At 40.5% G+C, this 22682-nt stretch overlaps 1 protein-coding gene across 1 annotated transcript; it reads right to left on the reverse strand.

Annotated features, from left to right (window-relative positions):
- Positions 1 to 577: 577 nt before the first annotated feature.
- Positions 578 to 22195, reverse strand: LOC118401354 (casein kinase II subunit alpha'). Its single transcript, XM_035798780.1, has 12 exons — positions 20907 to 22195; positions 6504 to 6615; positions 6160 to 6261; positions 5110 to 5160; positions 4757 to 4816; positions 4533 to 4616; positions 4057 to 4167; positions 3790 to 3891; positions 3428 to 3528; positions 1548 to 1696; positions 1359 to 1441; positions 578 to 1117 (listed from the first exon to the last, which is right to left on the reverse strand). The coding sequence occupies exons 1-11, from the start codon at positions 21008 to 21010 to the stop codon at positions 1365 to 1367; spliced, it is 1053 nt and encodes a 350-aa protein (XP_035654673.1). The 5' UTR covers positions 21011 to 22195; the 3' UTR covers positions 578 to 1117; positions 1359 to 1364.
- Between the last annotated feature and the right edge of the window lie 487 nt (positions 22196 to 22682).

Here is a 22682-nt window from a genome sequence, read left to right on the forward strand (position 1 = left end):
GCAGGTAGCCTAGTGGGGCGGCAGGTAGCCTAGTGGGGCGGCAGGTAGCCTAGTGGGGCGGCAGGTAGCCTAGTGGGGCGGCAGGTAGCCTAGTGGGGCGGCAGGTAGCCTAGTGGGGCGGCAGGTAGCCTAGTGGGGCGGCAGGTAGCCTAGTGGGGCGGCAGGTAGCTTAGTGGGGCGGCAGGTAGCCTAGTGGGGCGGCAGGTAGCCTAGTGGGGCGGCAGGTAGCCTAGTGGTAAGAGCGTTGGGCCAGTAACGGAAAGGTTGCTAGATCGAAACCCAAAGCTGACAAGGTATAAATCTGTCGTTCTGCCCCTGAACAAGGCAGTTAACCCACTGTTCCTAGGCCGTCATTGTAAATAAGAATTTGTTCTTCACTGACTTTCCTTGTTAAACAAAGGTTACATAAAAAACAGAGGTCGGCCGTGTGCAGCTGTCCTATGGCCTCTGACCACAGAACTGTGGCAGTCATTTTCTTTGACATGTTGTTAAACCACCGTTTGTCAAACACCCAACACCCAGCAGGCCATACTGCTCATGGCAAATACATTTTCCAAAAATCACACAAACACATCAATCTAAATAAAAATCCTTTATTTTCATTAATATTATTATCATCATTCTACCTAGAGCAGAGAAAAGGTCCACCATGCCACTTCAGTACTACAGTGTGTGGAGGCTGAGCTCAAGTCTGCCGAGGGGCTGAATACTGAACACAGACGGACAGACAGACAGACTGAGGGAAGGCGGGGGCAGGCTCACGCTCCTTTTCATTCTTCATGCTTAGTTTAACGAGGGGGGGGGGGGATAATGACAGGAAAGTATCCTTTTTTTCTAGTCTTTGAAACTTTCTGTTTACCTAATGATAAGAGGAAGGGGGGCAGAGGCAGAGGTGAGACATCAAGCTCATTGGTCTGGCTGCTTCACATGTAACTGGGGCAAGCCAACCATGGACTGACACAGAGGAGTGTGTGAGTGTGTTCATGTATGTGTGTGTGTGTGCCCGTATGAACATCTGAGGGTATTACTGGTCAGCGGTGCTTTGATCCATTGTCACTGTACACTTGAAGAGGTTTCTGCCACAAAGGGGTCAAAATTTGAGGTAACAAATGTTCTTCTGAAAGACAAAAAGGTAAGAGAAATGATACTGTTGATGCTTATTTATCTTAAGAAATCTAAAAGTGATTTTATAAAAAATATTTAAATAGCAGCGTTAACCCAGAGCAATAGAATAATTGAGAACAATGGAACAATTTCAGTGAACCTGCTTGGACACCTGACATGGAGCTAAATTTCTCTCAGACCAAAAGAATGTAAAAATTTACAATAAGACCAGTGTTGGTGTTTCTCTCACTCACCTGCTTTCATCGAGCTGTAGTGGATCCACTGGACACCATATTGCCATCCGCATTAGAGAGAGACTGTTCCTTCAGCACAGGATCTTAGTAGAAGAGTCATCATGTTAAAGATCATATCCTCAATGCCATAATAACCAGCAATTCACAACAGAGGTGGTCAACAGGAATCGTTCAGGTTGTATTACTCACAGAAGTAGGGGTGCTCCATGGCCTCTGTGGCCGTCAGTCTCTGCTGGTGGTCGTAGCGCAGCAGCTTATCCAGCAGGTCCAGAGCCTCAGGGCTCACCAGGTGCTGGTTGTCTGTCTGGACAAACTGCTCCCAGCGTTTCCGTGTCTGCCTGAGGGGGGAGACAGAGAGCTAACTTACTCTAGGCTGTCACTTCAACACAACAGTATTATCACCTGGGAAAGAATGTTTCCTTTTCTGGATCTATAAGGCCACTGTCTGGTAAAGATGGTCTAAGTCTATAGTGATTCATCTAGCGTAGAATTGGTACTTGACCCATCTGTGGAACTGACCCATCTCTAGGGTTTACACTCAGTTAAGTTAAATACAGTGCCTTCAGAAAGTATTCACACAACTTGACTATTTGCATATTTTGTTGTGTTATAGCCTGAACTAAAAATAAAAAAATTGGAATTATGTTTTAAGACATTTGTACAAATTAATTAAAGATGAAAACTTGAAATGTCTTGATTTAATAAATATTCCACCCCTTTGTTATGGCAAGCCTAAACTTTAGGAGTAAAAATCTGCTTAAAAAGTCACATAATAAGTTGCATAAACTCACTCTGTGTGCAATAAGTGTTTAACATGATTTTTGAATGACTACCTCATCTCTGTACCCCACACATACTCTTAGCTGTCAGGGCCCTCAGTCAAGCAGCGAATTTCAAACACAGATTCAACCACAAAGGCCAGGGAGGTTTTTCCAATGTCTTGCAAAAAGTTGCATCTATTGGTAGATGGGTAAAAAAAAGCACACATTGAATATCCCTTTGAGTCTGGTGAAGTTACTAATAACACTTTGGATGGTGTATCAATACACCCAGCCACTACAAAGGTACAGGTGTCCTTCCTAACTCAGTTGCCAGAGAGGAAGGAAACCGCTCAGGGATTTCACCATGAAGCCAATGGTAACTTTAAAACAGTTACAGAGTTTAATGGCTGTGATAGGAGAAAACTGAGGATGGATCGACAACAATGTAGTTACTCCACAATACTAACCTAAATAACAGAGTGAAAGGAAGACTGTTCATAAAACAAATATTCTAAAACATGCTTCCTGTTTGCAATAAGGCAAAATGTATGTCCTGAATATTAAGCATTGTATTTGGGGAAAATCTAACACATCACTAAGTAACACTTTTCATATTTTCAAGCATGGTGGTGTCTGCATCATGTTATGGGTATGCTTATCATCAGCAAAGACTAGGAAGTAAAATTATTTGTTTATTAAATGGAATAGAGCTAAGCACTGGCAAACCCCTAAAGGAAAATCTGGTTCAGTCTGCTTTCCAACAGACACTGGGAGACAAATAAACAGGTAATTATAATTTTAGGTTATTGCCTGTCAACAGGTAATAACCTAAAATACAAGGCCAAATATACATTGGAGTTGCTTACCAAGATGACATTGAATGTCAATGATCAACAACCAATTTTCCAGCTTGAAGAATAAAACAAATTTAAAAATGCGCAAATATTGTACAATACAGGTAGGTATGCAAAGCTCTTAGAGAGAGGTATGCAAAACCCAAAAAGACTCACTGCTTTGCTTTGCATACACTGCAAAAGGTGATTCTAACATGTATTGACTTAGAGGTGTGAATACTTACGTTAATTCGATATTTATGTTTTTAATTTTCAATAAATTTACTAACATTTATAAAAACTTGTTTTCACTTTGTCATTATGTGGTATTGTGTGTAGATGGGTGAAAAATAATAATATTTAGTCCATTTTGAATTCAGGCTGTAATATAACAAAATGTGGAATAGGTCAAGGGGTATGAATAATTTCTGAAGGTACTGTACATGTCTCAATGGCACTCCCTATTGGTACTCACTGGCCAAGAAGGTCCTTGAAGCGTGGGTCCAGTTCAATGTGGTATTTGCGCAAGTAACCAAAAAGCTCATCTGTCCCCAGGACTTTGGCAATTCGGACCAGCTGAAATAAGAACAGTGTCAATTTTACAAATGTGTTTCGGTTTGTCTTAGGGAATATTTGTTCATGTACAATCTCATTTGGTAAGTACATGTTATCATCAGGTAGTGAATGTGTTATCTGCTCTAATAGATTGTAGCAGTCAGTGTTATCATATTATGAGAGGTCTAGATGAGGGTGAAATAAGATGGGTTGTAGTGAGATTAAAGGAAGTTTGGTAGTGACAACAGAAAGGTTCAGTTCATTGGTAAATGAATTGGATACCTGGTCATAATTGTCCTGGCCATGGAAGAAGGGCTCTTTCTGGAAGATCATACTGGCCAGCATGCAGCCCAGACTCCACATGTCCAAACTATAGTCATACATCTGACAGGAAACCAACCACAAAACGCATCAGTTACAGTTATAAATCAATACACAAACAGCTACCAATTACAATGAAATTTGTACACAATAACACTGGAGCACTATTCATTTACAGGATGACCATGTGTCAGTGTGTGTGTTTGCTTGCATGTGCTGGGGATTTACCTGGTAATCCACCAGTAACTCAGGTCCCTTAAAGTAGCGAGATGCTACTCGGACATTGTATTCCTGTGCAGGATGGTAGAATTCTGCAAGGCCCCAGTCTATCAGGCGTAGCTGCAGCACAAAAACACAAACCACATAGTGTTAGAATAGAAACCACACTGCCAATGTCGCACATAAGGGATATATATCTCTGCTACTACTAAAAAGGTTTTGATGTCCTGTTTGTGCCCTGATGCCATCTGGTGGCAATGAGAATACTGTATTTGACAAAGGCTAAAAGAGTTATAAACTGCCATTCAATATTGGCAAAGAAATAACTGAAGTCACTTCAGACAAATCTCTGACAATTTATGTAAGCTTTGTAGACTTTTAAAACAGCTTAAAAAATTGGACAAGACACATATAACATCATCTGACTCCGAACTTACTAAGGTTCTACATACCTAAGGTTGAAAAAGGTTAAGAGCTCCCCCTACCTTCCTCATCTGGTGGTCAATCATCACATTGTGGGGCTTGACGTCCCGGTGCATAATACCCATACTGTGACAGTAGTCCAGAGCCTGAAAACACAAAAACCAAAATCATGCAAGAGGCAGCAAAATAATGACTAGACACCACAAACTAATCCCACAGTTCGGAAGGTAAAAGGTAGGACTGGGAGTGCATGTGAAAACACACGGGGTAAAACTGCAAGACTCACCTTTAGTAGTTCATACATGTAAAAACGTATATCAAAATCTGTTAACTTCTGGTAGAGCTCCTGGGGAGAGAAGAAAAGTTTAAGATGTAATTTGCAGAAAGCAAGTATGCGATGCATATATTATGCATGCATCCATCATGCAACACACACTGTTTAACTAAACACCTTCAACCAACCATACAGACACACAAACACATTGGGTGCAAAATTCTCTGGACAATGCAATGCTAAGTCATGGCTACCAACATGGTATTTGAAAGTACCAAGCCTTATTGGGTCACATGACCAAGTTTCCCCACTCATGACACCATCCCAAACCAGTAAAACCCCATGCCTAGATGGAATGATTATACCTTAAAATCTGTGTTATTGATGCATTCAAAGACAAGAGCAGGCGTTCGGGACTGCAGAGAGATGAGAGAGAGAGAGGAGACAGAACACAGGGGGTCAGAGAATCGTGGAAATATTCCAATCTCATTGATAAATCAAACATTAAAAATGACATCATGCTATGAGCCATATTTACTGGAAAGAAAAGGAAGAGCACACATCATTGTGCAGTGGCTTAACACCCATCACACACATCACACACATCACACACATCACACATCACACATCACACATCACACACATCACACACATCACACATCACACATCACACATCACACACATCACACCCATCACACACATCACACATCACACATCACACATCACACACATCACACACATCACACATCACACATCACACATCACACACATCACACACATCACACATCACACACATCAGAAGCACATAAGCACAGATGGAGCATGAAATAATATAATTACAAGGCATCACGTCCCAATTTTGTCCCAGCTGCTATTGAAATCATGTGTTTTGTAATTAAAGATAAAGCCATGTTAATATTAGCCTTATTAATTCCCCATGATCAAAATTCCCATTTCTGTTATTGTAGGTAGCAGCATAGTGAACATGTGATGAATAAATTATTTGATGAGGTAATTGTCTCCCTTGCATCCATAAACATTCTCAAAATAACCCTGCCAAAATGTGAGAAAGACGGAGTCCTGTTTCGCCTGCTTCTAGATCATTAGTCAGTTAATTTAGTTAGTCTAAGACTTCATATGTGAATAGATGACTAGTTTGCAGAACTTTCAAAGAGTCAAGTGAACACCACTAAAAGAATATCAAACACGTTCACCATCTGTAAAGTTAATTGTACTGATATTATAAAGTGTAAGAATGTTAATTCAACAGCCATTATATGTATAGGAACATTCACAAAAGTAATTCACAATATAAACAAACAAATCTGATCTTTGAAGGGGTAAGGAAGTGGCCATGTAATCAGGTGACTAAGAACTAGCCCATGGCTAGAGGAAAGCAGAGCTGTAAGACATACCACAGGGTCTTTCACTGTGTCCACCAATCGGATGATGTTGGTTCCCCCTCGCAGATTCTCCAGGATCTTGATTTCCCGCTTGATTTTCTTTTTCTTGACAGGCTAATCAGGGTCATAATAAACAGACATACAATCAGACCAGGATGTAGCCTAAACGTTTGACGTAACTTCATTTATAACAACATATAGCCTAACTAATGGTGACAGCATCATCCAGGTTACCTAGATACTTAAGATGTTTTCCTGATTGATTCTTACTTAGACTAGGTGTTTAAAGAAAACAGACCACAAATCCACCTCTACTGGGGCATACAGACAAACAAAGCAGCCCTTGAACAACTTACCTTGAGGATCTTGACCACCACCTTCTCATTGTTGTTGATGTTGATGGCCTCAAAGACCTCACTGTACTTCCCCCTGCCGAGCTTCCGCACCAACTGGTAGTCTTCCTGGTTACTAGATGAGAGAGAATAGGGGAACAGATACAGAGAGTATTCATACTCCTTGACTTATTCCACATTTTGTTGTGTCCCCTTCACCCATGTACACACACAACATCCCATAATGACAAAGTGAAAACATGTTTTTGCAAAATAGTTGAAAATGAAATACAGACACTGGATTCGGAAAGTATTCAACATTTTGTTACATTACAGACTTATTCTAAAATGTATTAAATAGTTTTTTCCCCTTCAATCTACACACAATACCCCGTTAATGCAAATTCGTTTAAAAAACAAAACTGAAATATCACATTTACATAAGTATTCAGAACCTTTACTTTGGCAGCGATTACAGCATCGAGTCTTCTTAGGTATGAAGCTGCAAGCTTGGCACACCTGTATTTGGGGAGTTTCTCTCGTTCTTCTCTGCAGACCCTCTCAAGCTCCGTCAGGTTGGATGGGGAGCGTAGCTGCACAGCTATTTTCAGGTCTCTCAAAATATGTTAGATCGGGTTAAAGTCCGGGCTCTGGCTAGGCTGCGAAGGACCGTTGTCTTGGCTGTGGACCGTTGTCTTGGCTGTGTGCTTAGGGTCGTTGTCCTGTTTGAAGGTGAACCGTCACCCCAGTCTGAGGTCTTGAGCTCTCTGGAACATACCCTCAGCATGATGCTGCCACAACCATGCTTCACCGTTTCCTCCAGACGTGACACTTGGCATTCAGACCAAAGAATTCAATCTTTGTTTAATCAGACAGGAGAATCTTGTTTTTCATGGTGTGAGAGTCATTTATGTGTCTTTTGGCAAACTCCATGCGGGCTGTCATGTGCCTTTTACTGAGGAGTGGCTTCCGTCTGGCCACTTTACCATAAAGGCCTGATTGATGGAGTAATGCAGAGATGGTTTCCCTTCTGGAAGGTTCTCCCATCTCCACAGAGGAACTCTAGAGCTCTGTCAGAGTGACCATCGGGTTGCTTGACCAAGGCCTCTATGGGGGTGCCATAGGGTTCAATTCTCGGGCCGACTCTCTTCTCTGTATACATCAATGATGTCGCTCTTGCTGCTGGTGAATCTGTAATCCACCTCTACGCAGACGACACCATTCTGTATACTTCTGGCCCTTCTTTGGACACTGTGTTAACTAACCTCCAGAGCTTCAATCGAGCTTCAATCCCATACAACTCTCCTTCTGTGGCCTCCAACTGCTCTTAAACGCAAATAAAACTAAATGCATGCTATTCAACCGATCATTGCCCGCACCTACCCGCCCATCCAGCATCACTACTCTGGACGGCTGACTTAGAATACGTGGATAACTACAAATACCTAGGTGTCTGGCTAGACTGTAAACTCTCCTTCCAGACTCACTTTAAGTATCTCCAATCAAAAATTAAATCCAGAATCGGCTTCCTATTTCGCAACAAAGATTCCTTTACTCATGCTGCCAAACATACCCTCGTAAAACTGACCATCCTACCGATCCTTGACTTCGGCGATGTCATCTATAAAATAGCTTCCAACACTACTCGGCAAACTGGATGTCGTCTATCACAGTGCCATCCGTTTTGTCACCAAAGCCACATATACTACCCACCACTGCGACCTGTACGCTCTCGTTGGCTGGCCCTCGCTTCATACTCGTCGCCAAACCCACTGGCTACAGGTTATCTGCAAGTCTCTGCTAGGTAAAGCCCCGCCCTATCTCAGCTCGCTGGTCACAATAGCAGCACCCACTCGTAGCACACGCTCCAGCAGGTATATCTCACTGGTCACCCCCAAAGCCAATTCCTCCTTTGGTCGCCTTTCCTTCCAGTTCTCTGCTGCCACTGACTGGAACGAACTGCAAAAATTACTGAAGCTGGAGATTCCCATCTCCCTCACTAGCTTTAAGAACCAGCTGTCAGAGCAGCTCACAGATCACTGCACCTGTAAATAGCCCATCTGTATACAACCCATCTATCTACCTCATTCCCATACTGTATTTATTTATTTAGCTCCCTTTGCACCACAGTATCTCTACTTGCACATCCATCTGTTGCACATCTACCATTCCAGTGTTTAATTGCCATATTGTAATTACTTCACCACCATGGCCTATTTATTGCCTTAACTCCCTTATTTTACCTTATTTGCACTCACTGTATATAGATTTTGTTTTCTTTTTTTTCTACTGACTGTATGTTTTGTTCATTCCATGTGTAACTCTGTGTTGTTGTATGTGTCGAACTGCTATGCTTTATCTTGGCCAGGTCGCAGTTGCAAATGAGAACTTGTTCTCAACTAGCTTACCTGGTTAAATAAAGGTTTTTATTTTTCAAGGCCCTTCTCCCCCGATTGTTCAGTTTGGCCAGGGGCCAGCTCTATGAAGGTTCTTGGTGGTTCCAAACGTCTTTCATTTAGGAAGGGAGCCACTGTGTTCTTGGGGACCTTCAAAGCTGCATAATTTTGTTGGTACCTTTCCCCAGATCTGTGCCTCGACACAATTCTGTCTCGGAGCTCTACGGACAATTCCTTCGACCGTATGGCTTGGTTTTTGCTCTGACATGCACTGTAAACGGTGAGACCTCATATAGTAGGTGTGTGCCTTTCCAAATCATATCCAATCAATTGAATTTACCACAGGTTTACTCCAATCAAGTTATAGAAACATCTCAAAGGAAGATCATTGGAAACAGGATGCACCTGAGCATAATTTCGAGTCTCATAGCAAAGGGTCTGAATACTTATGTAAATAAGGTATTTCTATTTTTTGTTTTTAATACATTTGCAAAAATTTCTAAAAACCTGTTTTCACTTTGTCATTATGGGGTATTGGTGAGCCTTTCTGGCTATGTCTCTAAGATCTTTCCACACCTGGATTGTGCAACATTTGTCCATTATTATTTTCAAAATTATTCAAACTCTGTCAAATTGGTTGTTGATCATTGCAAAACAACCATTTTCAGGTCTTGCCATAGATTTTCAAGTAGATTTAAGTCCAATCTGTAACTTGGCCACTCAGGAACAGTCACTGTATTCTTGGTAAGCAACTCCAGGGTAGATTTGGCTTTGTGTTTTAGGTTATTGTCTTGCTGGAAGGTGAATTAATCTCCCAGTGTCTGGTGGAAGGCAAACTAAACCAAGTTTTCCTCCAGGATTTTGCCTGTGCTTAGCTCTATTCCATTTACTTTTTATCCTGAAAATCTCTCATCTTTAACGATTACTAGCATACCCATAACATGATGCAGCCACCACTATACTTGAAAATATGTAGAGTGGTACTCAGTAATGTGTTGCATTGGATTTGCCCCAAACATAACATACTGTAATCAGGACAAAGTTAATTGCTTTTTGCAGTATTACTTTAGTACCTTGTTCCAAACACGATGCATGTTTTGGAATATTTGTATTCTGTACAGGTGTCCTTCTTTTCATTCTGTCAATTAGGTTAGTATTGTAGGGTAACTACAATGTTGTCGATCCATCCTCAGTTCTCTCCTATCACAGCCATTAAACTTTAACTGTTTTAAACTCATGGGGAAATTCCTGGGCGGTTTCCTTCCTCTCCTGCAACTTCGTTAGGAAGGACGCCTGTATCATTGTAGTGACTGGGTGTACACCCAAAGTGTAATTCATTAACCTCCCTATGATCAGAGGGATATATTCAATGTCTGCTTTTTAAAAGTCTTCTTTGTGATGCATTGGGGGGGGGACTAGTCTTTGTGGTTGAAATTCACTGCTCGACTGAGGACCTTACGGATAATTGTATGTGTGGGGTACAGAGATGGGGTAGTGATTCAAAATATATATTTTATTGTTAGACATAAAATACTGTAAAAACACTAGTAAATCAGCTGCAAGTTATTTTAATTTTGGAAATCTGTTCCAAAGTATTCTCAAATGAATTAGATTTGTGTGAGTTTGTGTCAAGAACTGCAACGCTGCTAGGTTTTTCACACCTAAACATTTTCAGTCTAAAAATGATTTGTAATCATGTTCTGGCCCCCTGACCATCCACTCAAGAAGAAAATAAATTGTGTCAAGGCTGAATCTAGTTGATGATCCTTGGCCCAAAATCATTGCACACAGCACAGAAGTCAAAAAGACATGAGAACAAGTGGGCATAAACACTTTTTTTTTTAAAGACCAAACATTTAATAACATTGATTCTTGAAATACAGGCATTTGGAATATCACACAAAAACATACATTTGAATTAATTTGACATATCACCCAACCCTAACTCAAAGATATCTGCAGAAAGAATGGGGTGTCAGCTAGGACATGGTACCTTGAGTTTGAACAAATCTATTTTGGCTATTGAACTACAGTAAGTGAAGTGGATTTACAACTGGGAAACGGAATTACATCATTGGTCCATGATCAGTACTACACAGAAATGCATAACTATTGATATGAATGTCATTCTCCTCATGTTTCACTGTATTGTACTGTCCTACTGTACTGGACTGTACTCTGTGCTCTACTCACTGTACAATACTAATGATATGAGGAAATGTAGTCTATTTCAGAAGAACAGAAAAGCATACTCTGAGATGTCCTGTTCTGGCTATGCCAAATGGCTGTGGGCTACACTAGTTCATTCAGCAGACAATATTTGCTTAGAATTCCATGGCATAATTTTATAGTATGAAGAATACAATTGAACAAAGCTGAATAAAAAAGGATATTTCCTCCAAACGATTTGAGGGAGTGCGCACACATTCTGTGTTCAGCTGTTAACAAAGAAATAGGTATTCCTATTAGGGATGCACGATATATCAGTGAACATATTCTTATAAAAATACCAACATCGGTATCGGCCGATATGTGCAAAACCGATGTGAAACCTGACTGCATACCTATATAACATGATGTAATGACGCCACTTAAAATGTTGCGCTACACGTCAACACAGAACTCCTCACCTGGGAGGATCGAGCAGTCAACAAGTCCAGTAGTCATTTGAAAGAGTAAGAACATTTCAGCGAGACAACGCAAAGGAGAAATCCATTAATGCCAAGATAATGGAATTCATTGCCCTTGAAAATCAACCGTTCTCGGTTACATTGTAATAGCGTCTCTGCTATTAGCTTCATGACATACATACTATGGAACGCCGTTTAGGGTCTTTGCATGTCAAAAAACATACAGTAGCACTGTCAAAGCTGTACAAAATAAGTCTGCAAACGAGCAAACACCGGCCACTAACGATGTGTTTAAAATACCGCGTTGGTAATAAAGCATCACATGTTCGACCGCAACTTCTGGGGTAGCTAGCTTTAGCTTGGTACCTCGCTAGCACCATTACAACCAGCCTGAAAACAATGACCAGTAGAAACTGCAGTAATTTTCATTGTTCTTAGCAATAATTTAGGAATCCTTGTGGTGGCAGGCAGCCTAGCGGTTAGAGCGTTGGACTAGTAACCGAAAGGTTGCAAGATCAATTCCAACTGTTCCTAGGCAGTCATTGAAAAATAAGAATTTATTCTTAACTGACTTTGTTAAATTAAAGGTAAAAATAATTTTTCCCCCAAAGTATTAGCTAAGTTGCCACTTGTTGTTTACCTATTGAAATTGAACTTCAGTAAATGGAAATAAATAGCTAGCCAGCAATTTAACCTTGTTGCCCAAAACTAACGTTATAAGCAGCCAGCTAGCCTCATCTGGCTCGTGAGGCGCGACCAGACCGGGTTGTGTTGTGAAGCTAGCCACAATAAGGATTAGGCACAATAGAGGAATTTGCGGTTTGCCTTCAAAATAAAAGTATGTAATTGACAGTGATACAAATAGTACAATTATGCCATACTTTTATTTTGAAGGCTAACCGCAAATTCCACTATTGTGGCTAATCCTTATAGCTACACATAGATGGGTCCGACCACCATTAATCAAATAAGAACGGTTTTATAAATTAGGGTTGTTTAAGATGACGACACCTAGATTATGACGGTTTGCTATGTTTTTTGGGGAAGAACATTGTTTGCATCCATGAACAAGGAAGTCTTGAGGTTTTAGATTTCAATACTCTAAATAATGCTTTTAAAATAAATTGGATTCTGATATTAAGAACCAGAACAGTATTTAGAATATCTTCCCTAAGTATATAATTATTTGAATGTTGGTGGTTTAGAATTTTTGCTTTGATGTCATTTTGATAAAACCCCAGTAAAGTTGGCCAAATTCCATAAACAGGCAATTCTAGCTTAGATGTTAGCGTATAAACACCATTTTCCCCTCACAGATACTTTTCATGGAACAACAAAGATATTTTTAAATCGTATAAATGTATTTTTTTCATAACTGGTTTGAGAAGAAAATTATTTTGGTTGGTCAGTTACTGAATAAAGATGGGTATCTACTCTCATATGGGGAATTTCTTGATAAATGTAAAATTCCAATAACCCAGAAAGAATAGGCAATTGTTTTTGATGCAATTCCAAGGGGGGTAGTATCTCTTAAATTCCTCTGTGGTTGATGTAAGTAACAAAGATTTACATGAAAATATATTCATTGGCAATATTAACATCAATGATAAATGTAGCTATAAACAGATTAGGAATATTGTTTGTGCTACTACAATTCCCTCAGCAAGATTATTTTGGTCAAATATCTATGGTGATATACAATAGGTGAAAGTATGGAAAATTGCTAATAAATATTGTATCAGTAACAAAGTAAGGGAAGTTTAATTTAAAATGTTCCATAGAATTGATCCTGTGAAAGATGTTTTGGAAAGATTCAAGCTGAATATTGAATATAAGTGATTTCTGTGGAATGGAGAAGGAGACCATTTTGCATTTGTTTTTTTGCCTTTATTTATCGTAGAATGTTTTGGATTGACATACAGAATTTCGTTATAAAAAGAAAATAGGACCGGTTGTACTACTTAATGGTTTTGATATACTGATTTATTTTAGAAAACCTGACATAGATAAAGATATAGTTTATTTAATCCAATTGCTAATAATACTAGGTAAATTTCACATTCACAAATGCAAATGGTCTAATTCAAAACCTAACTTTTTTTCACATTATATCACTTTATAAATGAGTTTAAACAATATGACACCACTTTAACTAAAATGAAAAACAAAAAGGCAACTAAAACTTGTTGTATTATTAATTAATATGATTTGTTTGTTTAGGATTCCTGGCAATGTAAATAGTTTGTTTGTATGCTTGTTTGCATGTGACTATTCTTCTTTTGTTTGTTGATATTAGTTAATAAAAAATAAAACAATAACATAAAAAATTGTTTGCATCCATGAGATAGCTAGCTTTTTATTTATGACCAGCACTGTAAGTGTGCGAGACAACTTTATAGCATACGTATCTATGAATGTTGTGACGAGTGATAGTGTAATCAATGTGTAATAACTACGTGAAAATTTATGAACGCGTTAAATTATTATGTGACGTGCAGTCAGATTCAGGTCCTGATTGGTCAACAGGCTTATTTGACATGCAAAGACCCAAATGGCGTTCCATAGAAATTCTGGTTGAGAATGAAACGACTGAACTAATGGACAACGAAACAGCACAGCAAGTAAGTGAAAGAAGTTGGTTTGGATTGTTTTACTGGTAATGGGGACCTACGTAAATGCCAACAAACTAACTTTTTGGTCAGTATGGTTTGTGTGTAACCTTTATTTAACTAGGCAAGTCAGTTAAGGACAAATTATTATTTACAATGATGGCCTACCCCGGCCAAACCCGGACGACGCTGGGCCAATTGTGAGCCGCCCTATAGGACTCCCAATCACGGCCGGATATAATACAGCCAGGATTCGAACCAGGGACTGTAGTGACGCCTCTTGCACTGAGATGCAGAGCCTTAGACTGCTGTGTCCGTTGTGCGTTAACTATTTAACTGTACTAGAATGTTTAAAACGCAGTTAAAATTCTAAATATCAGTTATCAGTATCAGGGTTTTTTTTTTGCAAGGAAAATATTGGATATTGGCCAAAAATGTAATATTGGTGCATCACTAATTCCTATATGATTAATTTAGAGTTAATATAACTTTAGTTGTTCCACAAACATTGGGCTATGTTTTTATTTTTAATACATTGTCAGTCTGCATGATGCGACTAATGAGGATTTGAAAATAAGTCACTTGAAAGGCATGAGCTCTGCTTAGTTTTTTGCACAGGCTGTACACACTATATCAGTCACTCATTCACAATTTGACAAGCACTTGATAATGCCTAGAATTTAACGGCGGCATCCCGTTTGTGTGCAGTAATGCATCCTAAAAGAATCCATGGCGTTTGCAGCCAGTGGCCGTTGTGCCCCTTCCCCTGAGTGCTGCACGCTCCAACACATGATCAGGTCATTCTCACAGGCTACAAGTGAAAACAGACACATCGGGGACGCAACTGCGCGTGTCCTTATCATATTCCGAGGTGCATATTGAAGATATTGGAAGAACTGTCCACATTTTCTTTTCATCGGCGAACAAGATGAGTAGGCCTAACAAACAGCAAAAGCACTAGTCTATGTCAACCTACTATCCCCCATAGTACAAAGGTCAACCTATTCTACTCTGTGCGAGAAATACATATTCCAAACATAGTATGGGACAGTTGTGGAATGAGAGATTCCAAATTAATACAACCACTAGCATAAAAAAAAAAACGTTTACGCAATGTGGCTTACACAACAGATCAGAACATTTAGCTTAAAATTGATAAACTATTAGGCTATATCTTCACATTATAAGCGCAACAATGTGCACAATGGTAGTAGGCTATAAACGCAAATGTTCCATTAGCGGAAAAAAACATTATCAAAAGTGACTGCAAATGTAATTATGCATGTAATGCTTTTATTATAAAGGTGCATTTTTAATGGTGAAAATTATCTTCCCCAAATTTGAATCTCATGTGCCGCTCATGTATTCCAGTTAATCTGCTTTACAAGGCGTGTTGAGCCCAACGTGCTTAATTTTAAGAAGTTATTTGGCCACTTTAGATGTGATACAAAGCTTATTAAAACATATAGGCCTATGGGCTAGGCTACATGAGGTGTGCGGCTATGATTTAAAAAAGTAGTAAGAAAAGGCTTTGTTTCTTATGCTGGGCATCATTCACAAGTGATAAGCAATATTGTCACCCATATTCTTGATTAAATTTTGCATTTACATATACTAAATAATATATGTGTGAAATTTGTTTTGATTAAGAATGGAACATTATCATGCACCTGTATCGAAACAGGGGCAAAGGGGAAAAATAAGTAATCCATGCACTTAAATAGCAAATGGAGGACGCTTTTCCCCGTGGTTAATTTTCATGCCAACCAGGTAGGTTATACTCCTGCTGTAAATATAAGCAATGTGCTTAATGTTAGGAAAGTTAAGAAATAAACAGAGTAGCCCTAGCCTGTAGAAAGCGAATCCTCCTCTTTGTAGTAGAGGCCATCACTCGGTTTTCTTGCGCAATTGCATAGCCTATTGAAATGTTGCGCAACATGAGCTCATGGGCTCTGATTAAGTATTTGATTAGATTTTCAAAAAAACATTTGCATGGATGTCAGAGTGATTAGAGTGACAATAGAGTGTTGAGTAACAGGCAGTTAGCAAGTTTGGTAGGCTACTAATGACCATCAGCAGCATCAGAGCTTGGAGAAGCCTAATTACCGTGACAGAACAGTCGTGTGAAATTTGGCTGCTTTCATGACTCGTGACTGCCGGAGTGGTGATAATATGGTCACTGCAACAGCCCTACTCATGGGTAGGTGTTAGTAAGAGCTGGAAGATGTGACATTAACTGGAGAATTAGAGAAAGGCAGAGCGAGGGAGTGGTTTCCAGACTGTTAAAACAGTCTTGGTTTGACCATAAGACAACAGAAAGACAAAGAAAACTGCTATGAGCTGAACATAACAATATGCCAGTGGAAGGGAGGACAGTAAGCAGGTGAACCAACTGTGGTTTGTGACTATTGTGATTTCCCATTATAGCCAATTCAGCTGCAGTAATTCCATTACAGATTTTTTGGTAATTCTGTTACCAATTTGATAACGGAATTTTGAGTTTTAATCACTTAATAATTCATAAACAAAATACATATCAGTAAAAATCAATATAACTAATTGGTAGGTTTACTATTACCTGTTACGGAATGGCACCGGAGGGGATGGCTGCCATTTTACGGGACCCTAACCAATTTGTTTGTAACTTATTTTGTACATAATGTTGATTGCTAACAGCGATTACTCACCTAGAACTGGACAAAGATTTTCTTTAATGAGTCGGACGCGAAGGACATAATGTTGCTCCCAGACAAGTCCCAAATCCTGTAATTCGCATGAAGAAAATAAGGAAATACAGGGGGCGGAGATCAGGGTGCCTTGTGAGAATTCGTCGGCGAGTGGGTAATCCGCCTCTACCATCCGTTCTATTAGACAACTTGCAATCACTGAAGAATAAACTGGATGAGCTCCCGTTTGAGACTATCCTACCAACGGGACATTAAAAACTGTAAAAAAAATATGATTTACAGAGTCGTGGCTGAACGATGACACAGATAATATACAGCTGGCTGGGGTTTCCGTACATCGGCAGGACAGAACAGCTACAGTGGGGAGAACAAGTATTTGATTTGCAGGTGTTCTGATTTTGCAGGTTTTCCAACTTACAAAGCATGTAGAGGTCTGTAATTTGTTTTATCAAAGGTACACTTCAACTGTGAGAGACGGAATCTAAAACAAAAATCCAGAAAATCACATTGTATGATTTTTAAGTAATTAATTTGCATTTTATTGCATGACATAAGTATTTGACCACCTACCAACCAGTAGGAATTCCAGCTTTCACAGACCTGTTAGTTTTTCTTTAAGAAGCCCTCCTGTTCTCCACTCAGGCTGGTGCCCATGCAAAATCTCACCTCGTGGGGCATCAATGATCATGAGGAAGGTGAGGGATCAGCCCAGAACTACACGGCAGGACCTGGTCAATGACCTGAAGAGTGCTGTGACCACAGTCTCAAAGAAAACCATTAGTAACACACTACGCCGTCATGGATTAAAATCCTGCAGCGCATGCAAGGTCCCCCTGCTCCAGCCAGCGCATGTCCAGGCCCGTCTGAAGTTTGCCAATGACCATCTGGATGATCCATAGGAGGAATGGGAGAAGGTCATGTGGTCTGATGAGACAAAAATAGAGCTTTTTGGTCTAAACTGCACTAGCCGTGTTTGGAGGAAGAAGAAGGATGAGTACAACCCCAAGAACACCATCCCAACCATGAAGCATGGAAGTGGAAACATCATTCTTTGGGGATGCTTTTTTGCAAAGGGGACAGGACGACTGCACCGTATGAAGGGGAGGATGGATGGGGCAATGTATCGCGAGATCTTGGCCAACAACCTCCTTCCCTCAGTAAGAGCATTGAAGATGGGTCGTGGCTGGGTCTTCCAGCATGACAACAACCCGAAGCACACAGCCAGGGCAACTAAGGAGTGGCTCCGTAAGAAGCATCTCAAGGTCCTGGAATGGCCTAGCCAGTCTCCAGACCTGAACCCAATAGAAAATCTTTGGAGGGAGCAAAAAGTCCGTATTGCCCAGGGACAGCCCCAAAACCTGAAGGATCTGGAGAAGGTCTGTATGGAGGAGTGGGCCAAAATCCCTGCTGCAGTGTGTGCAAACCTGGTCAAGAACTACAGGAAACGTATGATCTCTGTAATTGCAAACAAAGGTTTCTGTACCAAATATTAAGGTCTTCTTTTCTGATGTAATCAAATACTTATGTCATGCAATAAAATGCAAATGAATTACTTAAAAATCATACAACAATGTGATTTTCTGGATTGTTGTATAAGGTCCACTTAAATTGAAGTGTACCTATGATTTAAAAAATTACAGACCTCTACATGCTTTGTAAGTAGGAAAACCTGCAAAATCGGTAGTGTATCAAATACTTGTTCTCCCCACTGTATGTCTGATAAGACAAGGGGTAAGGGTGTGTGTCTATTTGTCAATAACAGCTGGTGCGCAATGCCTAATATTAAGGTAGTCTCGAGGTATTGCTAGCCGGAGGTAGAATACCTCATGATAAGCTATCTATATTTTTTTGTAGCCATCTATTTACCACCACAAACCGACGCTGGCACTAAGACCACACTCAACGAGCTGTATGAGGCCATAAGAAAACGCTCAACGAGAAGCGGCGCTTCTAGTGGCCGAGGACTTTAATGCAGCCAAATGTAAATCTGTTTTACCTCATTTCTACCAGCATGTCACATGGGCAAGCAGAGGATATTAAAAATAAATCAAATTTAAAAAACTCTAGACCATCTTTACTCCACACACAATTTTTTAAACCTTTATTTAACTAGGCATGTCAGTTAAGAACAAACTCTTATTTTCAATGACGGCTTAGGAACAGTGGGTTAACTGCCTTGTTCAGGGGCAGAATGACAGATTTTTACCTTGTCAGCTCGGGGATTTGTTCTTGCAACCTTTCGGTTAGTAGTCCAACACTCTAACCACTAGGCTACCTGCCCGACCTATTTGGCAAATCTGTCCATAATTTTGTCCTCCTGATTCCTGCTTACAAGCAAAAACGAAATCAGGAAGTACCAGTGACTCGCTCAATACGGAAGTGGGCGGATGACGCGGATGCTACGGGACTGTTTTGCTAGCACAGACTGGAATATAGTCCAGGATTCATCCAATGGCATTAAGGAGTATATCAGCTCAGTCACCGGCTTCATCAATAAGTGCATCGACGATGTCGTCCTCACAGTGACCGATGTACATATCCCAACCAGAAGCCATGGATTACAGGCAACATCCACACCGAGTTAAAGGCTAGAGCTGTCGCTTTCAAGGAGCAGGACACTAATCCAGATACTTACAAGAAATCGCGCTACGCAATTTCTCACTGTCAACGATGGGAGAGCCTATAGGGAGGAGGTCAGAGGCCTGACAGTGTGGTGCCAGGACAACAACCTGTCCATCAATGTGAGCAAGACAAATGAAATGATCGAGCACTACAGGAAAAGGAGGGACGAACACGTCCCCATTCACATTGACGGGGCTGTAGTGGAGCGGGTCGAGAGTTTCACTTCCTTGGGGTCCACATCACCAACAAACTATCCTGGTCCAAACACACCAAGAAAGTTGTGAAGAGGGCACGACAATGCCTCTAGTCACCCAAGTCATAAACTGCTCTCTATGCAACAGCATGGTAAGCGGTACCAGAGTGCCAAGTCTAGGTCCAAATGGCTCTTTAACAGCTTCTACTCCCAAGCCATAAGGTTGCTGAACACCTACCTACATGGACAAATGACCTCAACTAACCTGTACCTCCACACATTGACTCGGTACCAGTATGCCATAATTGTTATTTTGTGGTATTTTTATTTTATTTTTTACCATAGTTTATTTTGTAAATATTTTCTTGGTAAGGTCTACTCTACATCTGTTGTATTCAACACGTGACAAATCAAATTTGATTTTAACCTTCATTATCCTCCTATTATCCTATTTGGAAATATCTTAAAGATATGTGGGTTTTTGGTAACGGAATTTCAAGGCACAAGGCAATATTTCATAAACTTACAGAAGGTAAACAATTTATCTAAAACTAAAGTGTTGATAATAGTTGGCAGCGGTGTTTATGACAACATTGTGTTTTGATGCATTTCTGATATTCTACGACCCATTTTCCATCTGTTTATCCAGAGTAGTGTATCTATCTATGCCTTTAATTTCTACAAAACATATTTAGCTTTCATTTGACAACCAATTTGATATGCCCCTACGAAGTTCACATGTTGCTTATGTGGAAATATCGAAAAGTAGAACATAGGAAGTAGCTACAGTAGTAAAATTCACAAGCGTCATTCGGTACTGCCTTGTCAGCGTCAACTGCCAGCTAGGCCTGCTCGATCTCGCATATTGATGACTTTCCCATCCCAATCAAGAGTGACATAACCATGCACGTTCCCGACAAAACTTTAGGTCTCCAAAAATACATATTATTCTCCAAATTAGGTGGTTTTCAAAATACGCCTTATTGATACTAATGTATTATGATTATATATAATATATCAATATTGCATCCGCCCACAAAGATCCAAAAGCAATCGAACAATATTATGGCCATTGGAACATAATCCAGTAAGTAGTAAAATATTATGTGTCGTTGTTGTAGTAGCTGGAAATCGCTGAGTATTTAGACATACAATAAAACAAAAGACAAATAGAATACACGTATCGACATCAACAGTGTTATCATACTTGATAAAGCATTTGCCAATAAAATACTAAATAGTGCATTATGATGTTTTAATATCTTGGTCTTGAATATATAAACATCTCACCTCCAGCTAGGCACGTGGGCTTCATAGTCCCAATATTCCCTGCTCTTCAAAGTGTTGACATCGGCGTACACCCGAGATTTACTGCCGGCCGCCGGGCCGGGCATTGCGAGCACCTGAGCACCGTCTGTGTGGAGGATTCGATTTCCACAGAGCTCTATTGCTGGCTACACAGGCCACCGTATTCGTGTCGGAGCCCGATGTCTCGCACTGTCCGAGTAGGAGGCGTCCTATTATCTGATATCTTCCCCACGAGAGATGAGCACAGTGTGCTGCGAGCAGTTACCACTGAGCAGCGATCGTTGCACAGATTGCCAGAAGCAGCTAAACCCAATTGCGCTCCAAGGTTGATGGGGAGGAAAGGGGCCGTCAGATATAGCTAGTGTTAACTAAGACGGCTGGGAGGAGAATTACAATGAAGTGTTGAGGTAGAAAGGAAAAATCACGAACTGGTACTATTGACGTAAAATAAGTTTAAACATTGTATTAAAACTGACCAAAACATTGACCGAGAAGACAGGCTTTGGGGAGTTTATGAATGAAATGATTGCGGGTTAAACCCCGAGGGCCTTAAATCCCGAATCCGATGCAGGGATCCTTCAAGAATAGTCTTGCGATGGCCCTCCCAAGTCAACAATCTTCTAGCGCTGTGGATGGATGTGATGAGGAGGAATTGAATGGGCAAATAGGGTTTTACAGCTCACCCCTAGCTACTGGGTATTGCCTAGTAGCTACAGCCGGTTAGAGAGGGGGTGGAGTAGAAATCGATGTTGTTAGCGAGTATGCTAACGCAGAGAGAATTGCACCACCATTGAGCGCCGGTGCAGTGCACCCTCGCCGGGGCGCGTAGCATATGAAAGCGGAGGGAACGCCGCTTAAAAATCCCTTGAAAAGCCCGTTGGAGGTCGGGTTTTGAGGCTTTCTTTTAGAAACGCCCCGGTCCTTATTCCGAACCGCAGGGAACCGGATTGCGATATAAGGCGCACCCGGAAACGAACATCATCTAGATACGCTTGTGGAATGGCCATATCAAAGACAGTACAGTATGAAGATAGGCTAAAACTGCTTCTCGAGTTTAAATCCCCGATCACGTTTGTAGGCGATGTCAGGGCGACGTTGGCTAGCAAAGCTCATGCGTAGAGACACGTTATAGGGTCTAATGGTCGTCTCGCGCCAAACTGCGCGTGTGCACACAGTCGTATCAAAGATACTCTTTGATATAAAGACACAAATGAAAACGTTTCAGTTTGTCACGTTCACGAGGTTAGAGTGGTAACATTCATCTACTTTAGACATTGGCTCGAATATAGGTTGTGCCTTTAGAATTCGATTAAAAAAAACAAAGGAAGACATTCTCACTTCTCTCATTGACTTCTCAAGTCCCAGACCCTGGCCTGTTTGTTCTGTTTCGCAAATGTTCCCGGAAGTCTCGCGATGTTGCATTTCTACGTTTAGAAACTCTGTGGCCACATGGCTCCAGGTTCAGCCAAGGCTACAGCGCCTTCTAGTGTGTAGGGTATACAAATGCATTGTAAACATTTGTTCCATCACTCACCACGTTCACATCCAGTTTTTATGCGAGGAAAATCATACACTTAAAAAAAACAAATCACCACAGCTGTGGTGGAAACAGGCAGTTTCTGTAAAATTGTATAAATGGCAACAGATAATTTGTTCATTTAATTCATTAATTATGTGATGGAAACGCCTTTATGCGCAAATATTAATATAATAACCATCATATCAAAGTACATTTTGAGTCACGCGATTGGTGTGTGG

The sequence above is a fragment of the Oncorhynchus keta genome, chromosome 22, assembly GCF_023373465.1.
Source record: "Oncorhynchus keta strain PuntledgeMale-10-30-2019 chromosome 22, Oket_V2, whole genome shotgun sequence".
Lineage (NCBI taxonomy): Eukaryota > Metazoa > Chordata > Actinopteri > Salmoniformes > Salmonidae > Oncorhynchus > Oncorhynchus keta.

Bases quoted from the DNA above. Each gene is read 5' to 3' on its own strand.
- LOC118401354 (XM_035798780.1), bottom strand. From the start codon at position 21,010: ATGCCCGGCCCGGCGGCCGGCAGTAAATCTCGGGTGTACGCCGATGTC. The intron at 6,616-20,906 runs GTGAGATGTTTA...TCTCTCATCTAG, and splicing joins GCCCACGTGCCTAGCTGGAG to TAACCAGGAAGACTACCAGT. The intron at 4,168-4,532 runs GTAGGGGGAGCT...TTTGTGCTGCAG, and splicing joins TTGACCACCAGATGAGGAAG to CTACGCCTGATAGACTGGGG.